Source organism: Diadema antillarum, unplaced genomic scaffold, assembly GCF_040938485.1.
Source record: "Diadema antillarum isolate AM-2024a unplaced genomic scaffold, OU_Dant_1.0 seq00001009_RagTag, whole genome shotgun sequence".
Taxonomy (NCBI): domain Eukaryota; kingdom Metazoa; phylum Echinodermata; class Echinoidea; order Diadematoida; family Diadematidae; genus Diadema; species Diadema antillarum.
Genome location: NW_027271845.1, coordinates 348575 through 369922, shown reverse-complemented (window position 1 = coordinate 369922; position 21348 = coordinate 348575). Strand labels below are relative to the sequence as shown.

General features: G+C 38.1%; 2 protein-coding genes across 2 annotated transcripts in view; both read left to right on the top strand.

Moving 5' to 3' along the window:
* Positions 1-9893, top strand: part of LOC139742610 (sodium-dependent multivitamin transporter-like) — a 32292-nt gene extending 22399 nt beyond the window's left edge. The window contains exons 6-13 of the mRNA XM_071653135.1: positions 56-141; positions 524-570; positions 1239-1327; positions 1741-1904; positions 2948-3101; positions 4600-4708; positions 5466-5617; positions 6270-9893. Of these exons, the coding sequence (XP_071509236.1) occupies positions 56-141; positions 524-570; positions 1239-1327; positions 1741-1904; positions 2948-3101; positions 4600-4708; positions 5466-5617; positions 6270-6411 (943 nt within the window). The 3' untranslated portion in view covers positions 6412-9893. The remainder of the gene's footprint in view (positions 1-55; positions 142-523; positions 571-1238; positions 1328-1740; positions 1905-2947; positions 3102-4599; positions 4709-5465; positions 5618-6269) is intronic.
* A 2082-nt stretch (positions 9894-11975) lies between these two features.
* On the top strand, positions 11976-18985 carry LOC139742624 (aquaporin-8-like). Its single transcript, XM_071653149.1, has 5 exons — positions 11976-12313; positions 15066-15192; positions 15943-16193; positions 16973-17107; positions 17728-18985. The coding sequence occupies exons 1-5, from the start codon at positions 12084-12086 to the stop codon at positions 17771-17773; spliced, it is 789 nt and encodes a 262-aa protein (XP_071509250.1). The 5' UTR covers positions 11976-12083; the 3' UTR covers positions 17774-18985.
* The last annotated feature ends 2363 nt before the right edge of the window (positions 18986-21348 follow it).

Below are 21348 nucleotides of genomic sequence, written 5' to 3'. Positions count from 1 at the left end.
AGTTTTCAAATATATCTTACAAATGACGTCTTCTATCGACTCTTGCTCTTCCCAGGTCTCTTCTCTACGGCTTGCCTGGGGAGTTCTTCATGACGGCTCTAGTATCATTCAGCGGACTCGTCATGTATGCCTACTATAACTGTGAGTTCTACTTTGTGTTTTGTTTTTAAACGTCATTATTTTATCAAGATTTTTCCTTTCAATGCAACTTTGAATTCATGTGTCTTTGCTCATGCTTCTATAGTTTGTGTTTACCTCAGGTACACTTGCCTCTTGCGATCCTGCTCATCTTGTCTTACGTTATGATTATCGCGTTTGTTTGTTTGTTTGTTTGTTTGTTTGTTTGTTTTCTCTCGTTTTTTGGATGCGACCGGGTATTTAGTTTTTTTCTGTGCAAATTACATGTGCAACTTTATTTTTAGTTCTTTCTCATCCCATCTCTTCTGTAGTTCATGCATTTTGCTGTTACAAGAAGATATATCTTTCTTTCTTTTTCATATTTTTGGAAAATTTCTTTCCATAGACCCGGGATCGGGAAGGAGTGTGCCAGAGGATACAAAACGTGACCAGGTAAATTACGCTACATTCCTTTTGACTGCTACATAAATCACCATGATAATTCATGATTTATACTCAGCAGATTCGTATATGTTTTGCTTTGGTTTTATATATATATATATATATATATATATATATATATTTGCATTACTCTGGATCTATCGTTATGTCAATTATCTAAGCAGCTATCAGTTCATTTTCAGTACACAAAATAATATTGTAGATAATAGTCTTACGTTTTGTTCCGGACCCCTGACCAAAATAGGGGCTTAGAAGTGACATCATAGAATTATCTCGAGGACCGCCTCCATTATGAAGAAACTGACACAACATAGCAACAAATTTTCTCAGAATCTCAGAGATACGGATATCGTATTCATAGCGGCTTTACTACTGTCATTATCGTCGGTACATCAGATTTTGGTTTGTTTGTTTGGTTGGTTGGTTGTTGTTTTTTTTTTTCCTTACATTTTTAAATTGGTCCGAAGCCTAATCAACGCTTCCAAAAGATACAAAATTGGGGTTCCAAATACAGTACATCGTAAAACTTACAAGTCTAAATATTAGCTTTTCCATACAATCGTATTCCGTATTGGTTTTTATTTTCTGTATGTAGTGTCTGAAGGTGTGTATGTTATGATGTTTCATTCAGTCTTGCTATACACTTTTTTGTCCAACAGATCTTGATAACCTTCGTGAACCAGGAGTTTGGTCGAATTCCAGGCATCCAAGGACTTTTTATTGCTGCCCTCTACGCCGGAACGATCAGGTACTGGTAGTATCAATGAACGCACATGAACCGGATACCGAAAGGCCAAAGTGGTACTAGTAGCAGTGATAATAGATTTAGCATACAAAGTAGTGGTGATGGAATAAAACAGTATTTCTTATGGAGGGGGAGTAGTAATGCTTGTAGAGGCACGCCAATAGAGAAGTACGAATCAGCAGCAACAACATTGAGAGAAGCACGGACTTGGCATGGATGACAAAGGGCAAAATAGGATGTAAACAAACTATTTCTTTCAATGCTCTCTTTTCCTCTTGTGTCTATCTTTTTACCTATCCCTTGTGCATTTATAAGAAGTTTATGAATAATTCAGCTATTTGCTTTTTAGTCCGTGTCCATCCATATACCGAATTTCGTATACGTGTATCCTCCTCTCTGTTGAAATCCACCAACAGCACAGTGACTTCTGGACTGAACTCGTTGGCGGCCGTGACGCTGGTTGACATCGTGAAACCATGGAGAAAGTGGAGGCATAAGGACGGTCAGGCAGCCCCAGACTCGGGTGAAATAGTCGACCGACAACAAGACTCCAGCGACACCACACTGTCAAAGTACCTCAGTAAGTGAACCCATCGACGTAGTGCGACGAAAGAAGTACCTTCCTTCTGGCAACGTCACGTTTTGTGACGTTTGCGATCTCTGGATTGCCCCAAATAATACACTGTTATAGATTAGAATCGAAAAGGACGATGGATAAGATGAAGAAGAGAAGAAGGAATGAAAGAAAATCAAAAGATATGGAAAAAAAGGAGAACGAGAGGGAGGACAGAAGATATCACAGAACGGAAAAATTGAATAATAGACACTTAACATGAATGCTCCTTGAAAACTGAACTCACTAACGTCTCCGATCTAGTTCTGGCTATGATATACCAGGGAGGTGTTAAGAGAAGTGGAATCTCTTTTGTGATTTGTGGAATTTAATGCTTATCATTTCTCTGGCTTTGATGTTCCATGCTCCAAACCGCTCTTCCATTGAGTATGGATATGGAGACCAAAGACGAGGTCCTTGATTTTAACAATTTTAAGCTGTTGTATATCAGAGAAAAATGTTTAAATCTTGTATGGAACTTGGTGATAATGTGATATGGAACAAATACTTCCAGTTTTTCTTCAAATCTTCTTGTTACTAATACCTCAGAACTGAAAAAAAAAAATTGTTCGCTAATCTCCGCACTTAAATGTACAGTTGTATATATTTTTTTCTGATTATGTAATTGGTTAATGCGCGTTCCGCGTGTTTAGTAGCATTTTACACTTAAAGAAGTACATTTTCGACTGATTTTTGTTCGCGTGTCCTGTTCTCAGTACACTAAATAATTGCTCCCGAAAATATTGACAAGAACAGCGACCAGCTGCCAGAGGAGTGATACATACTTAAACTGAAATGCTGTCTTTTGTCATAGCAATTTACCAACGCATGTCATAGAGCGCATAATTTCTCTGCGATACTGAGCATGGGTACAAAGAGAGGTTCTTGTTTCTTCTTCTTTAACACCCCCCTGGATACTGTATACAATTCTCTTTTGGTTGTAGACGGTGTAGTCCTCTTAAACGTTCTTGGTTATTCGTGTATGTCTGTCTTTTGTCTTCCTAATACAGCTGTGGGGTTCGGCGTCATCACACTCGGCCTTGCCTTTGTGTCTACTAAGATGGGCTCACTAGTCCGCATGGGAAACACGATCATTGGTGCCTTGGGTGGACCACTCGTGGGTCTCTTCTCTCTTGGCATGCTGTATAAACGTGCCAACGTCTCGTAAGAATGACCGCTGTGAGCGGTACTAAGCTTCACCCCTAACATTTTACACACTTGTGTTGCTAAATGCATGGAGGTTATTATGAGTTGACTGCTGGGTATCTCAAATTGAAGTGCATGAACAATCTGATTACTGTATAAATTTCTTCACTGTGCTAGTCAGTGACTTGCTAATATTTGCACAATCTAGGAAAGCTTGTTTGATTTTAGAATTAAAAAAAAAAACAAATACAGAAACAAAAATGCGGTGCAGAGGATAATATTTTTTTTTCTTCAGTTTCCAGCCAAAATAGGAGACTAATGAGGCCATGATATCGTTACCTCATCTAATTTGTAGGGGGTCACTGTTTCATGAAAACAAAAACAAAAAAGCTTGTGAAATTTTTGTTTTCTTAATAGTAATAGTTACGAAACTGTTGACATTCTGTTTGTTTGATTTTGCTCTGAAGCCAATTTGAACATCGTTCAGAATTGCTCTTTTTTTTCCTTTTTCTTCTTTTTTAGTCGAATAGTACAGAACCCTGGTTTTCCAGGTGATGTTTTGTAGCTCTGCTCTCATGCTTACCAATGACATGATCAAACATGCGTCAATTTATGAATATAATTTATTTAATTTTGGCTGCAAAGTATGTTAGTCCTAGCCAAATCCGACGTGACTGCTAAACCGCCAGCAAAGAGGTCACATATTGTACAAAGAGAGCAATGGTACGTGATTACCCCTGGGTGACCTAGCTAGCGCAATGCATGTATAGTGAGCCGGCCTCGCCGGCCCTTCGAAAATTAGTGCAAAGCGTAATGAACTACTTTCACCAAAAACAAACTTGAAATCACCAAATAAGCTCGTACATTTTGGTTGAAAAAGTGTGACTCTGCATGGTGAATATGCTAATGAGCAAGTCTTGGTGGAGAGTCATACGTCATCGATACACAACTCTTTCCAGCGGTGTTCTGCTCGTCATGCGTACGCTCCCTAGTTATCAATAAATACATGTTTACTATTTATTTTTATATTAATTGTATATATGAATATGCTTGAAATATTTTGTTTGAAATAATAAAACCACATATTGTCACATTTTATGAAAAAATCAGATATGATCATTTTGAACACTTAAATTGGTTTTCTTAGGCACGGCTGTCAACTTGACAGTAGGGCATCAATGACGTTGCACCTTTTGGCAGGCTCTTACACGATTGCTTGCAGGAATTATTTTTTAGAAATCGCGTACGGAGACAATTTTTGATGTCCACGCGTATAAATTGGTGAAAGGTTATATCTTTTACTCTGCTTAATTATCAGTACAGTGAAAATCTCAGGACTGCTTCCCTTTAAGCACACGAGACGTTAGAGAGATTTCGCTGCATGATGATAGTGCTGCAGGAGCTAGCGTTCTGTTTCTTCAAAATATGGTTTTGAAAAAAAAAAATGAGGGAAGAGGAAAAAAAAACCAGTGAGAGAAGGGTTCACGTCTGTAATGCTTTACTTTTTTGACTGCAGGGGCGCCCTCTTCGGTCTATTGTTTGGAGCTGTAATGGGTATAACCTTGTCCATCGGGTCCATGGTCAACAAAGACGTCGAAGAGGACCAAAAAAGCTGGTTCTTCCGGGTACGTGTGCCGCCGACATTATCATCAAAGTAGCCTTTTGCAAAGGCAGCTCGCTATAATTTGAGGACATGCACACACAGCGCGCGACCGGCGAGCTGCGGCTGCGAGCGTACGCTTCGCAGCTCGCCGGTCGCCCGCTGTGTGTGCATGTCCTCAAATTACAGCGCGCTGCCTTTGCAAAAGGCTATCATCAAAGTTGCTTGCCCGCCAGATCAAAGTCTATCAATGAAAATGTCTTCACATAAATAATTCATTATTTGCCGCACTATCAAATTAGCAATGTGCAAGTAGGCCTAGCAGATTTCAGTCGCAGGTAAATGACAGGTCCCATATCGACTTCTTAACAACTGATCACTCACCCAATACTGACCAATTCCAATCGAAAGAAAGTGAATGATGTAAATAGTTTCGACAATTTATTTTTACATTTCGACTCAAACGATCCTTCCTTCTCACACTCTTATGTCCTATCGTAAAAGTTAGATGAATGTACAAATGTTATTCGTTTTCTGGTGTGTTTGTTTTTTTATAAGTTAGTGATAATAGATATTCCCAGAAATACTTTCATCGATACGACTAGCTAGGTAGTATCAGGGTAAGCAAGGGAACCTAGCACGTGCAATATTTGGCCATTTTATAAAGTGATTTATTCACTAGAGAGACAATTCGTTTGAGGGGACAATTGGAATACCATGAGTGGATGATTTCCAGTTTGACTCTCCCTCTCCATACTGGCTTCTCATTGGCTCTTCTGCAGATTTCCTTCATGTGGTACAGCCTTATCTCGACAATGACTACTTTCATATTTGGTATAATAGTCAGTGAGGTGTCCCGTGCCATTATACGTCGGATAAATCCCGACAAGTGCGAGGAAGAGGTGGACCCGTCGCTCTTGGCGACATTCATCAGGTGAGGAAGGAATGGATGTAGGCCTACATGTAGTAATAAGGCTGCAGGTGGCACAGTCCAAGACAGGGTATATTGCATATATCTGAAGCAAAACACTATTCTCTGATTAATGTTTATGACGGCTTTACCCAGAATTACCTTTTATAGACTTTCTTCTTCTTATCGTCACCATGGCAAAGTTGTTTGTGCATACGATAGTACGTTTGTATACCAAAGTCATGATGCACAGGTTTGAGTGTTGAGTGGGTTAGTAGATATTCTACATTGCCTTAACCCAAGACTGTGATTCAGACAAAATGCAGAAATATTGTAGGTATTTGATTCCTGCCGACCCTACCCAGGAAATACCCTTGTCCCTCATTGCTCAAAGTCGTTCAGTAAACTGACTATAGGTTTTCGGTTCCATAAAAATTCATCCGGTACTTACCGGACGTACGATTTTATGCACTTGCTGAAAAAGAAGAGGGTAAATCGAAAAGGTTGTTACCATAGATGTGTGATGTAAAACAATTCACTTGGCATGACGAGACAAACCATCAATACATGTATTTCGATGATCCGGACTTGAACTCTATAGCTACATCTAGATCATCTTGAAATTTGAACATTGATTAACAAACATGTTGAAACTATCCGTTTTCTTGTTCATCAGACCAAAGAAATACCTAGCCGTGAGTTCGGTGGCCGGTGAGAACTACGAGCTGAAGCTGCAAAATGACGTGAACAAAGCGAGCGACAACAAGATGGAGAACGACAGCCTAGTCAGGGACGGTCATTGTAACGAAAACATTTGAAGTCATCAGTTACGCCTTACACCCCTTTGTACGACACAATTTTTGTGTCAGGGAAAGAGAAAATGTTATCCTATTTTATTATCTACAATTATACACAGTGTAGTACCGGAGTGACTCAATTATGAGAGGTACATATGTACTCGTAATAGTGTCCTGTCGAACAACTGGTATTAATGTTTTATGGAATCGAGGTTGAAAGAGCCATTAGAATCGACTTACGCCGGCGTAAACAAGTACAAGTTACTTGTAGACACATTGTATGGATTTATAAAGTATTTATTTCAAATGGTTATCATGTCATGTGTGTGCTTTCAGACTGTGGTATCTGTTACTTATGTTTGTTATTTCACAGTCCATTTCGATGGACAGTCCTTAGTGTCTCGTCTGCACACATTCTCGAACACACATGAGCACACATATAAACACCTTCATAAGGTAGTATAATCAGACACTAAGCGTTGCTGTCCTTTTCCTTATAAAGCTTTCATTTCTGAAATGGTATGAATCTTACTGAAATAAAGAGCTGAATATACAACATACCTTAACTTTATGAATAACATGAATTTGGAAATATTATTCTGTAAATTATTACATAAGGTTACGCATCTAGCAAATGTTGTGACATATGATGGCGACGTGAAACACTTTCACTAAGTTACAAACGATTGATGGCAGTCCAACAGAGTTTGCTGGAGTCATGGATTAAATTTATAGGATCGTGATCAAATGTATCTTTCTGAATGCACCTAATTTATGTGAACATAACTAGTCAAGTGACACTATCGTGGTTGGCAAATCATTCCATATATAGGATCATAGATCCTATGATTCTCTCAAGAGAATCAGGAGGTGTAGACAGTATATATAGACGATGAAGGGTGCTAACGCCTTAGCCTTTTACACTTTTAATAGCTCTTAAAGGGATGGTATAGTTTCGGTTGAGATAGGGTTTGAAGTTCCGAACGTTTTCTTGATAATGTTTTTTTTTTTTTTTTTTTTTTTTTTTGTAAGATAGTGATAAACCTCTTATGCAATATGAAAGTGCATATAGTTCTAAGAGGAATTCATAGTTTACTTGATGAAAATTGGTTTTGAAATGGCTGAGATATCCAAAACGAAGCAAAGATAAAAGGTGGTAGATCGCTTTGTTTTACTTTGTTTTGTGATATCTCGGCCATTTTAAAATAGATTTTCATAAAATAAACTTTGAATGAATTCCTCTTAGAATTATATGCATTTTAACATTTCATAAAGTGGTTTTCTTATTATCTCGAAAAAAAGTTAAAAGCTAAATTCTCACCTCAACCAATACTATACCATCCCTTTAAACGGTAATAAGTAAGACAGTGATCCAGACTGACAAAGGCGGACCAATACTCTCTAGTACCTTGCGATGTTCAAACATATTTCAGATGGCTGAAGGGATGTTTCAAATTCGACATTCCACCTTTGTTGCCTAATCTTTTCATGCGGGTGCTTGGTGTTATTTTTTTCTTACTCATTTTATCAATCTCCCATGAAACATCTCAGGGAGATTTTATTACACTCCACTGAAAACAAGTAAATGTCCACTCCATCCACACTGCCTTATAGTGCCTATGGACATTTCTCTCTTCTCGATGTCCTCCTTTTTATCCTCTCTTTATATTCAGGTATGAAATTCATATGTAAATTATGGAAATGAAATTTGTATATTGATACGTCATATTGATATGACTGCTTTAGAAAATTGTTGTAAAAATATGTCAGAGTTGAAATTGCCTAGACTAACTTAGAATGGATCATAGACTATTAGCTGACGAGTGTCTATCGCTCCTGAGTTTCAGTGTCCACGTCTTGATTCATAGTTTCACAGTAAAGTACAAGAGGTAACACACTTTTATGTAATGACATATGGAAATGCGTTTGGAAACAGCTGACACCTACGATAAAACATTCTTAGAAACCAAGCTGAACAAAGTAGCTGGGAAAATGGCAACAAGTTTCAATAACAAGGGACTGGGCTAGCCTTTAGACGTATGTCAATGTATTCACAGAGCTAGACACATGATTTCAAGATGACTACACACATGACATATGATTCCAAGATTGGAAGAGTAATGAGATGTGGTAGCAGGATACAGTATGTCCAATTTATCAAAGCACAAATAGTGACCTTGCTCTGATTGGGAGACAATCATGCAGATTTTAACACGTGTGTGCAATTGAAGTGGCATTCTTTGATCAATGCAAATCGCAGTATCGAGGAAATGAATGATAATTACATTATTTGACTGGTCGAGGTAAGTTTCTTGTCTCTCACTTTATACATGCCCATAAAGTGGCACCTGTAGAATTATTTCGCAGTTTAAAACATGTCAACGTTCAATCCTGCAAGGTCTTTATGGACACTTTTATTTGTGGGAATAATTTTGTGTGTATTTTAATAAAGTCGAATAGTAATTTCATGCCACGTTGCGTAAACTACACAGTGAGTGTGTAGGTAGGTGAAGGAAGCAGGGTCTGCCTCATTTCGTCTTTCTCTAGCTACCGTACCATGATGACATGACTTACGTAGCTACGCAGCCCAGAGCTTTCAAGCACTTAGCCCTATACAACCAAAGACCATCGATGCCATTTGAACAGAACGAACAAGATGGGGAAAATGTTATACTAAACACGTTATATAAAGCGCTAAACCCTGGCTTATTACCTGTATGATTATATATGTAATATATACATGTATTTAATTGATAGTAGTCATAGATATACAATTTTCTAACCTGTAATTTTGTAAGTTTTGATCTGCAACTATGAAATATGATACGTTTCTATGATTTATCATTTGCTCCTAACCAACTGGTGCATTGCGTAGCAAACAGGAATGCGTGAGAAATGAAGGATATCGACCCGTGAAGTAATTGAAATGAAATGAAATACATTGTAAAATGAATTGAAATGATATATGATATGAGTTGAAATGAAAACATTTGAAAAAAACCCAAACAAATACTGCATTAACATTAACATTAACGACCATTTAATTTAAAAAAAAAATGTAAAACTTCAAAACACATTGAACATCAGATGACCTCATCGACAAGACATTCCGCGCTCTCATATTATTTCATACGCAAATATACGAGGGAGACAACACTGGTGGTAATGTACATAACCCTCGAACCTTTGAATTCCACCGATGAACCTTGTAGTTAATAATTAACCAGTGGGCAATACACCTCGGTAGAGATGTGGCTTGCACCCGGTACGTGCTAGTACGTCGCTTATTAAAGTTTAACCTGACATTATGATGAGTCACTTGATGAACTACACAATGTGTGTGAATCATGATGGATGAATTCATTGTAACAGAGAGAGCTTTAACTCATTCCACAACGGTGAAGTGCAAATCGCAATTGCTGATGGAGACTTGTATATATTCATGTATCAATGAGTGTTTGTTAATAAGTAAACGTACAACGTAGTCTGTAACACGCTTTCTATTTCCCAGATTGATGTAATATAGGATGTGAGTTTTTAGAGAATAAATTATTCGCTCACACAAAAGTATATGAGACAAGCGTGTTAGCCATCTTTGTACAATGTACAATTGTATCATGTTTTGTGATGTTGTTGCATTGATCTGGCCAGAAAATAAGAGTAATAGAGATATTGAGTGTGAATGTTCGAGGTTCTGATTGTGTGTTTGACGTTACTGTGGTCGGAGTTGCTGGGAGCATGCTGGGAGGAAGACATACAGTTACAGGGGTGGTACTCTCGATTTAGTTCATTTGTTATTTAGTTCATTTTATCACCATTTTTTTTTTTTTTTTTTTGGGGGGGGTGCACATAAATATGGACAGAGTCAGGAACATACAACAAAGATTTCTGGATCTCGAGAGAAACAATTCTTAAGAAACTGTAGCCCAGTTGTACAAAGAAGCACGATATTGCTGACGATTAACAGGTGTAATTTCTAAATAGCAAACGTTTGTCAAAATTGTAGATATAGTGCAGTACGATTTCACACCACGGTCAAGGTGACTTGATAAAGACAGTTCCTAGAGACGAACAGAATGGAATAAATCTCAGCAGAATCGGACATGGAATAAGAGCTACTTGTGGAATTTAAAAAGTTTTACATGTCTTCACCAAAAGTTGTACATTTGTCCTAACTTTACACACAAAATAGAAGAGGAAAATATATTTAAAATGCCATAACATCACAGCTCTCCCATTGGGTGGTGAATTTATTGGATTCAAACAGACACCGACAATCTATAAGTCACAATTCTTTCCCATGAAAGTAGTCGTTGGGAAGGATTTATTCTTGATTACATGACACGTCTAAATGGGAAAAAAAAAGATTTATGAACAGTCAACAGGAGACTTAGTCCTATACATATGAGAATAATGCTGTCACTTTATGAGATCTGTTAAGATCTATAAACAACTCTCGTTTAGTAAATGGTTCATAGTAGTACTATTGCCTATATGGGAAAATTGAGAATGGGGAATCCAGTCATTCACAGATTTTAATTTTCTTTTCAAGCATTTAGAATTCATTTTCCACTCTTAATTTCATAGCTTCATCAGTACACAAATATCATAGACTATGATAACATATGGGACCATGTAACTCATATTTTCATACATCAGAAAATGTCTTCAAGGTGACTTCATTATTTTCCGATGGTGTGAAGTGAATCTGTAGGCCTCTTTAGAACTGGACCTTTCCACCCTGCTGGCTGATACTAGGTCTTGACCAGACCACGTCGAGACAAACATTGATTTTAATGGCACAATCATCATCATCGCGTGCTGATAACCAGGCCGCCGCTATTTCCGTTTTAACGGAATTGTTCAAGGCTTGTACGACTACTACTGATAATGGTGTTAATAATGATAAGGATTTTCATAAGGACAATTAAGGAGGATGATAATGATAACGATAATGGGGGGGGGGGGAGACAATGATTGCTATAGTTATAAATATGATATATAATTACAATACAATGATAAGAACTTTAGAACTAAACAGGATGATGTATTAAGACATTGTGATTTGCGGCATGATATACTGTATACTTTTCTTTTTCTCGATTGATAAAGCGAGTGCAAATTTGACTGATGTATAGCAGCTCCAGCACTTTACTGTGTATTGGAAGTGGTTAGGAAACTATGTTGGGTGTTACTACTTGATCATTGATGATAAAGGTCAAAATTTCAATCAAATCAGTTCATGAAATACCTATAGATTAGATGAAGAAAAAAAAGACAGGACTATAACTATTCCTTGTATTTATACGTGCGAACTCATTGCTCACGTACTAAATACTCTCAGAGGTTTTGCGTAGTTAACCATTAACTTTTTTACCAAACAGTGTCTACGACTCGACAAACAATGCTCCCAGTCGGACCAATGGCGTTCTTGCGATCATAACATATTCCAAAACCGTTATTTACTCACATCTCATTCCATTCGCCTTCGTGCACCTATCAAAAACTCAGGGAGTTGTCCATTCTTGATCGTGTGTAATTATCATTTTGCACCCAACGCGTTTTTTGTTGTTGGGTTGGTTTTACCGCCATTTTTCCTACGCTGTGCGTATGCAAGTTCACACCACTTCGGAATAAATCTCTTGGACATATTGTTATTGGAGACAAATAGTTGTGAGTGAAATTTTGCAGAAATGGCGAGGAGACGAGACGACAAGATAACGGTTGAAGAGGAGATCGCGGAGCTGTCGAAAGCGACGTCGATTTTCGAGAAATATGTCCAGTCGAGTTTCGCTGAATTCGCTGGGACAATGGTCTACACGTTCATCGCCTGCCTAGCTGTGACAACCATGGATGTGACAAATATTGCCTTCGCAGAAGGGTTTGGCATCGCCTTCTTGTGTTCCGCTTTCTTGAGTGTCAGGTAAAAACAGAATAGGGTAAAAGGATTATTAAGGGTTTGCCCAAATATAAAGCTTTTTTCTAATTTTCCCTTGGGGCCCGAGAAGACAAGGTTTTGCCTAGTATTGAAATAGCATTTGTTTTTCTTTTCAAAATGGCGCCCGATGTTGACATACACTCTACATTAAAATTCCTAAGTAAGATGTTAAGATAGACTTACTACAGTGCCTCAAGAGTGTGTAATATATTTTTGATTCTCCACTTCGACGGGTCTTTATAATCTTTTGCATTATCAAAGTAAATCATCGAAGTAAATCAACGAAATCAACTTTGATATTTATTTGCTCAGTAAGGTAAGTTTGCAAAACATAATCTCTACTGGAATTGTGTCGAAAAGATGTCGTCTTTGTTTTTAACATCGCTGTCGGAGTACGAATTGACGTCAAGGATATTTTGCGCAGGCAGAATATTGTTAAAAGAAAAGTAAATGACTTATAGATTCCCAAAAGTAAATCCATACGTTGTGAAGACGTGTGGAGGTTTTAGATTGAACTCTTTATCTCGGCCGGCCTTCCCCCCGGCATCCATTGTAACCCATCAATACTTAATTAACAAATTATGTCTGTTGATGTATACCACCACCCAATGTATGTATACACGTACATGTATGTGCATATACAATGATAATACAGGAACCAATAAATCAAATCAAATCAAATCAAAGAAAGTGGGTCAGAACTTCCGGTTTGTTTCTACTGTTTCCCTCCTGCGGTGGAAGGGGAAGAGTTTTTCCTTATAAGATGAGTGGGAGAGGAGCGGGATGTTCCGGAGAGTAAATTTTAATTTCTTATTTTAGTCTAGTGTCAGTAAAATTTTTTCTCTTATGTTGATCTCCCTTTATACAGTGGCAGATCCAGGTGAGGGCGTACCGGGCACCTCCTCCCCCCTTTATTATTTTTTTAAAACATGAAATAAAAAGAAAAGAATGGAGGGGGCGCGTGCGCCCCCTTTAATTCTAAATTCCTGCATCCGCCCTTCTTTATATACCTACATACGACCGCTGAGGTTTTACATTCTCCCTGTTATACAACTTTGAATGTGAAGCTTTGACAGAGCTTCTTGTAGGATATGTCACGGGAGTGCCCAAATTGGATTGTCAGACGCGACCAATTTCGTTGGCCTATTCACCAATGCATATTGGACGTTAAACTTACAACAACGGGAAATCATTATATCCACAATCTCAAGATACTGAATTGCACTGTCGACTTGACTATACAATGCTGAAGATTAGAAAGGACCCATAAACGTACTATCATGAATCTCTGATACATGTGTTACTTTTTTTTAACGCAGATACTGCGTTGTTGGTATGATGTCTGATAGAGATATTAGAGCAAATGTTTTTACTCAAATTGAAGTAAATAAACAGTAATCAAAGTCCATTTTGACGTCGATTTGTAAATCTGATTCTGTTATATAGGATGAGAGCTATCATAGCATTGACTTTAAAGATGAAATATTTATTCGTTATACTTTTATCATTTTTTCAATCCAGTTCACATGTTACGTCGAGTCCCGAGGTTAAAAACAGATATTGTTTTTAACTTTCAAAGACTACTGGCCCCTCATACTGTAAGGATGTGTGATTACTGATAGTACAAACAGTAGAAACATTTTAGGTAATGATAATGGTGACAATATCAATATTAATCGTTTGTTTTTTTCTGATGAAAGTACGCCATTCATAGCAAAAAAAAAATGCGTAGAATTATCAAAAAATTAATTGGATATAAAGAAATGTACATTGTATAGACCATTATTCGTAAGTTGGTTACAACGATGGAATTGATCATTTCATCGTAAAAATGATTTATGGTGTAAGAAAATAAATAACGGACATATCAATTACTGTGGTAGAAGTGAAATATATAAAAATTGCAGTAGCAATGACGAAGCTTCACGAATCCTCATGCTATGAGTAGATCTTCCTCAGCATACAGCGAATGGGTTCCATGCTCCAACATTCATTAACTAAAACGATCTTTAGTACCGTAACCGTCGAAGGTCCAACTGTTTTGGGGCAAACACCACCCCCCCCCCCACACACACACACACAAACACACACACGCCATCACATGCATCCAAGCATGCAGAGGTAGATCGACGCATACAGATGTTATTCAAGTTTTTGCTCTTGGACATTAGAGGTTTAACGTAAAGTTTAGTTTAATGCGTGACAAAAACTCATATTTGCACCTGTAGACTGGTAGAAGCATGTTTATAAATACATCGCTTGTAGACTCAAGGGTTATTCGTCACAGCACACATGCTGGATTATCATTATTATTATTATTATTATTATTATTATTATTATTATTATCATCATCATCATTATCATCATTATTATCATTATCATCAATGTTATTTGGCATTATCTTCCATACGGTACTGTTAATTCGCACCGGCTATAATACAATGAAAATCTAACGCCGCGGCGTTAGATTTTCATTGTATGCTGAATTACGTATAACTTCAATATTTGATAGGAGAGTTAGGCAATCCATGTTATTTAAACTTTACTATTCATCCAAGTGTTTTAGGTTTGACGAAGCATGTTCACTTTATAAGGAATGGCTGGAGAGATATTACAAAGTTGTTGTTGTTCAAGGGGGGGGGGGGGTAAAGGAAACGTCTTTCCAAACGTGTAAATATCAAACTTGATATTTCATATGAGTATTAATCTTCGTGGTATGTTGTTTCTTTGTTAACAGTGGAGGATTGTTCAATCCGGCTCTGACCTTTTCCATGGCACTGGCAGGAGGAATCAACATCGTGGCTGCCATCATGTACTTCATCTGCCAGTTAGTCGGTGCTCTGGTTGGAGCTTCGTTCGTCAGGGTGTGTCATCTTTCTTCATCTTTTCGGAGCGTTTGACAAACAATAAACACAATATGATACATAATAGCAAGTCATTAGGCTCACAAGCCAGTATTTTTGCATGAAAGTACATGTCACCAACACTGTCTGATGAAGAATCCTGTCTTTTACAAGCAAATGTAAATTTCAAACTTTGTGAATAATCAATTCATTTTTGTATCGTTTTATCGTGTCAAGTTCGCTTGATTGCATATGTATGTGGTTCGAATAGAAGAATGAATGAACATCTGCGTATTATACAACCCTGTATTGTGACCATATGAAGATTACTTTCAAATTTCGAATGCAAGTTTGCGTCAGTTTGTTTCCCACATTGACAAATATGTGGTTCTTAATAAATACAAACTTGGAAGATGGACACATCTGATAAGTTACGCTTTTTCTTTTGTTGTTGTTGTTGTTTTGTTTTTTTGCTCCTTCGACCATGCTCCCATCTGCACGCTATGCCGAACATAATTTCTACCCACCAATCATAGCCCCAAGCATATAAATCCTAATGCTCACATCAAATTAGACCTAAAACCCTATCACAACCCTAGCACTACGCCTAAGTCCTTGGAGAAAAATAAGACCGGAACAATTGTCACAAGAGAAAATGTCGTGTCACCATATCCTACCTAGATGACGCTATACTTTATATACTGCCACTGGGCACAAATGTAGAAAAATATACCGTCAATGGTAACGGCGTCCATATCAAAATCTGTACAGGCGGTAATCCTGGGAGACTCATACCACGACATCAAAGGAGGGTGTAACCAATACCGTGGCGTCGTCCCCTTCGACAAGTACGACTCTAACCGCCAACTGGAGATGACACAGGGCACGGCCGTGGTCATCGAGAGCGTTCTCAGCACCATGATCTTCCTCGTCTACCTCATGGCAAACCTGGACAGCAAGAGTCGTCAGCCTACCGGCCCTCTCGCCTATGGCTTCGCCGTTCTCGTCAGCGTTATCGCTGCGTGAGCATTGCCTTTTCTCACCGTCCCTTTTTCTTCCCTCATGTCACGTACTCTTTCGGAAATTATACTACTCTTTATGTCTCTTTTTTTCTTGATTCCTTTTTTTATGTTTTCCATTAGTTTAGTTAATAACTTTTCTCTTGTTTCTCATAAATTGTTGCTTAATTTGCTTCTGCCAATATTGATGTTTCACTTCCAATATATTCTGTCTTTGAGCAAGCTTCTTATATTTTACATGTCACTATTTCGGAATTTTCGTTACTCTATGCGTCGCTTGTTTATTATTTCATATTTTTGATAGTTTTCAACAGTCTAGCTAGTAACTTTTCCATTTGTTTCTCATAAGTTATTGTTTAATTTGCTTCTGCCAATATTATAATTTCCCTTCCAGTATATTTTCTCCTTTACTAAGCCCCTTGTTTTCATGTCACAATCCCTTTCGGAATTTTTGTTACTCTATATGCGTCTCTTGTTTATTAATTCATATCTTTAATGGTTTTCCACAGTCTAGTTAATAACTTTTACCTGTGCTTCACATAAGTTTGTGTTTGTGTTTAATTCGCTTTTGTCAATATCCCCTCTAATATATGTTATCTGTATCTTTACTTCAGAATCTTGTGATATTCTGAAGTTGAGATTTTTTTCTCTCTGTTTTAGAATTTCTGTGTCAATGAAGACGTGCAATCATGTCAGGAGAATTATTTATCCGAAGAAGAGAGTAAATGGACAAGCATTCAATTCGTTTTATTACGCTTTTATTCTTTTTTTTTTTTAAACAGCTATCATTCTACTGGAGCCTCTTTCAACCCTGCCCGTAGCTTCGGGCCTGCCGTAGTCTCTGGATACTGGGCCGAGCACTACATCTACTGGGCCGGGCCTATGCTGGGTGGTCTGCTGGCGGGTCTCTTCTACAGGTTTGTCACAACCAAATTACATACAAACGTCAAAGTGACGCAAATTGCTTACATTTCACGACCAAGATGTTCAATAAACTACGTGGTCAATGTGTCTGTAAGATATGTTAGCGTAATCACATGTGAATTTAGTCTAGTCAAAATTAATGACATAAAGTTTGGGCAGTTTTGATTCATTCAGTTTCTTAACTGGATGAAAAAAAAAGACTCTTCATTTACTCTGATTATTGTTAACAAATATGAAAACATACACCTTGCTTTGGTACAAGACATACGTCATTATACACATGTGGGTTTTTTCCTATTCACCCCAAAACAAAGAAGCCCTAATAATATTCTTCAATACTTCCAGAAACAAATTCATTAGACTCTCGTCATGATGCTTTAATCTTTCAAAGAGTCTTCTGTTTCATACAGTTGATTTGGTACATCCACAAGACGTATAAAATGGAATATCGATCAGGTCACCTAATTTTCAGCTTTGATAGTATCTATTATGTTATTATAGCCAACGCTTGTGACGACAAATCTATACTAGTTTAGTTTAAAAGTGATCATATCACCATTCGATGTGAGAACAAAATTATATTGCATCTATATCTATGTTCCATCTCTTGCAGATTGATTCTTGGAGACCGCAAGAAGCGATTTATCCTCAAACACTAAGCTGACGAAGTACAAGTACTCCGGAGTTCCACAGTCTGAAGAGACGTCAGTGTGTGTGCTATGTCCGAGTAGTACACGTAAAAAAGCCAGAAGCATAACACCTACTGTTAAAACAAGAGACATATCTCATTTAGCTGTAAACAGGCGTATTTTGAGGTAGACCGAGAATTTTAAATAATCCTATTACTGCAATCAAACGAAATTGGTAGACGGTCATTCACAGAAAATAGAAAGAGTTATCACTTTCTGTTTATCAAAGGAAAAAAAAAGATGACTTTCTACATAGTAACGACTTCTGTGAGTGTGACTGACATATTGATTTCAATTCTGTAGTTCGTGTTTATCAACATACTCTTGACAGAATCGGTCGATTTTGTGATAACACTGGATCATCCTAGAGCTTGCTTTAAACTCATTTTCCGGTACTCAGAAAACTGGAGATGCATAACGTGAACTGTAATCAATGCAATTCACCAATCAAACATGTTTCTCAAAAAAATCCGCAAACGAAAAGAAAGAAAATGACAGTGCCGAAATTGAGGCATAGAAAATTAATATCTTTTTGGGTTTTTTGAGGACAATCCATAATGCATGAGTGGGTTTTCTGTTCGAAAAGTATTGTAAATGAGAATATTAAAATGCACAGGCAATATGAACGAACAAACCACAAACTAACTGGGCCTGCTGTAACAAATTGTAACGTTTTTGATAAGACAATAACATGCTCAATTCTTACTAACATGGAAAAACCCGTGCATGGTGCGATTCTAACATTTTTAGTGTACATACATGCGGTAAAGCGCCTTAGATAACTTTGTACGAATAGGCAATGTTGCATTAACGTGAGTCTCCATGTAGTTAATTACTTAAACACTTTTTTTCTTTCCTATTATTATACTCTCTCTGTTGGATAGTGAAATAATACCACAAAGAAAGTATATACAACTCGTATGTTCTATTTCTTTGTTGTAGAATGTTTTCTTTGTGTATATTTTGTTGTAGAAATGGGCGTAAAAGCATTAGAGACAATTCAATAATTTCTCTCAACATAACAGGAACATCACTCAGAAATACAAAAACACTGGAATAAGAAACCAGTGGTGTCAGAAACATCAAAACAAATGTCTGCATCATAATTTAGCTCATGCATGCATGGTTGCGTCAAGCAATTTTTCTCTCCTTCTCCCCCCCCCCCCCTCTCTCTCTCTCTCTCTCTCTCCCTTCCTCTCTCTTGTTTTCTGATTATTTGCTAGTGGTAGAAGTTGCAGTGACAGTTGTTTTTTTATTGTTTATTTCTTTGTTGAAATACCATCCTTGCTTTTGCTCACTTTTGTATCAAACATAGCTGTTCTATAAATAATTTCATCAATCAGGTATAACAAGCAATCAGTTACAATAGTAGATATAATCAGCCACGCTCACGGCGATGATAGCGGTCTTCACCGCGCGGCAAGGTGAAAGACGCATAACTTGATAATTCTACATATCATTTAAGAGACTGGTAATTACTTTGTTCATAATATGTAACTTGTAAAATACCGAGGATCTTGTACAATGTGATCTTGTAATTCAATAAACTTGCCACCTTTAGTTTTAAATAAAGAATATTTTGCACCAATGTTATCAGCTATCTTGAACGTGTGTACCGTGACGAAAGGCATGAGATTTGTAAGATAAACAAACATTGCTCGTAGCACACAGTGTCACGTGAGTGTGTACGTATGTTGTGTGTGCGTATAATGGTGTGTGTGTATCTATGGGCCTACGTGTCGATGTGTGTCTTTGTGAAATAAACGACTACGCTTTATAGAAGCTCTATATAATAAATGGTACAGTTTACAGAATCTTAGTGATGAGCGTTCTTTCATTTTCTTTTTTTGAGGGGGTAGATATTTTCTAGTTTACAACATAATTATAGTTGTTCAGAATCAACAATAGGAAAGTAGCAATGTCTTGTAAAATACAAGGGCATAGTATACTCTGTGAATTAGATATTTGCTGTGATCTTTAATTTGTGGCATTTTCTTCTTCTTCTTCTAGCGCATTCTCTCTCAATGGCAGGTTGTGGAGTTAAGGTGCCAATGTCGGGCTGTTTCATAATGCGATTTTGCTATTTTGCGATTAAAAAAAAGGTTTCTGAACGTCATGCAGTGAAGTTATTTCAAAATTTTTGCGTTGGAAAAGTTGTTAGATTGATATGAGCTGGCTTATTTCCCTTTAATCTTACTAGCCCTCGATTATCACACTAAACGCTTGTGTTTTTTCTTCAAAATGGGGGCAAGCTTTGAGTCATTTCTTGTCTCGCTGGTCGATGACTTGCTCGCCCATGTGAGGTGCTTTAAAAATGGCAACCATTCTAGGCTTCTGAGTCTTCCTGGTCCACGTTGGATGAAATCGTCTGGACCAAACCACTTAACAGATGGGGAAACTTTGAAGGAGACGTGCTTTCCTGATCGTTTTCTGCTGCCACTCTCGGCATAACTGCGACCAAGGGACACTAGTGGCTCTCCGATTTGGCCCTCATCGTCTGCCGCTGATACCAGGGTGCTGTAATTCCAGGAGTTGTCTCCACGCTCGATGCATCCGCCCTTTGGACACGCCATCGGTGTGTATGCGATGAGGTTTGAGTTGTTGTTTTCGCTGCAAAATGAGTGTATCGATTTCACTATACTGCTACCGATATTCGACAGGCTGGTGCGACACTCTTTATAATTTGTGCCTGCCTGCTCCATTGTGCGATTTTCTTTGATGACATTGGGGTCCTGTACATTGATATCCGATAAAGACAGGGACTGCATTGCTGCTTCGACGCTTCCCTGACGTTCTCCTCTGTCAGATGGCATTTCTTGCTTTGGATATTTTGGAAGTTTTTCAGGAGGGAATTCGTGTATTTCAGAAGTCTTGAGGGTTTGGTGTGTCAGCCTAGGTGATATGGGCGAAGAGATGAAACGTAGGCAATCCAGATCTACCCCACCCCCAAGGTCAAATCGTGCAATCGAGTGTTGACTGTTACAACATTCCCTGGTGAAATTCAAGGATTGTTCTTCTTCCACAACCGCCAACCTTGCTGTAGCTCCATCTGAGGTTGATACTTCGTATGACTTGCGGCGGTCCTGCTGATCAGACAAACAACAGTGAGATACGGTGACATTAAACCACCACAATCCAGTAAGAACGCACAATGTGAAATGCACGATCAAAGCATGCATGGATCGAGCTCCTCAAGTGATGAAAGTTGCCTATGAGTATACCCTGTGGCGGATCCAGAGGGGGGCGCACCGGGCGCGCGCCCCCTCTTTATTTTTTATTTTTTGTTAAACCCCCCCCCCCCCAAAAAAAAAAAAAAATACAGAAAAAGCAAAAATGGGGGGAGGGTGCGTGCGCCCCCCCCCCCCCCCCCTTTACGGAATTTCTGGATCCGCCCCTGGTACCGGTATCCGCGGTCTTAGCAGGCTGGTGACGTTTTAGTTGCTGTTATTGTTAGAATTTTGTATGGTCACTGTCTATCTCATTTGAACAAAATAATGGTGATTACATGTATCTTAATTTTGAGAGCGAGGAGCCGTTTTGTACGG

Bases quoted from the DNA above. Each gene is read 5' to 3' on its own strand.
- LOC139742624 (XM_071653149.1), top strand. From the start codon at position 12,084: ATGGCGAGGAGACGAGACGACAAGATAACGGTTGAAGAGGAGATCGCG. The intron at 12,314-15,065 runs GTAAAAACAGAA...CTTTGTTAACAG, and splicing joins TCCGCTTTCTTGAGTGTCAG to TGGAGGATTGTTCAATCCGG. The intron at 16,194-16,972 runs GTGAGCATTGCC...TTTTTTAAACAG, and splicing joins CTCGTCAGCGTTATCGCTGC to CTATCATTCTACTGGAGCCT.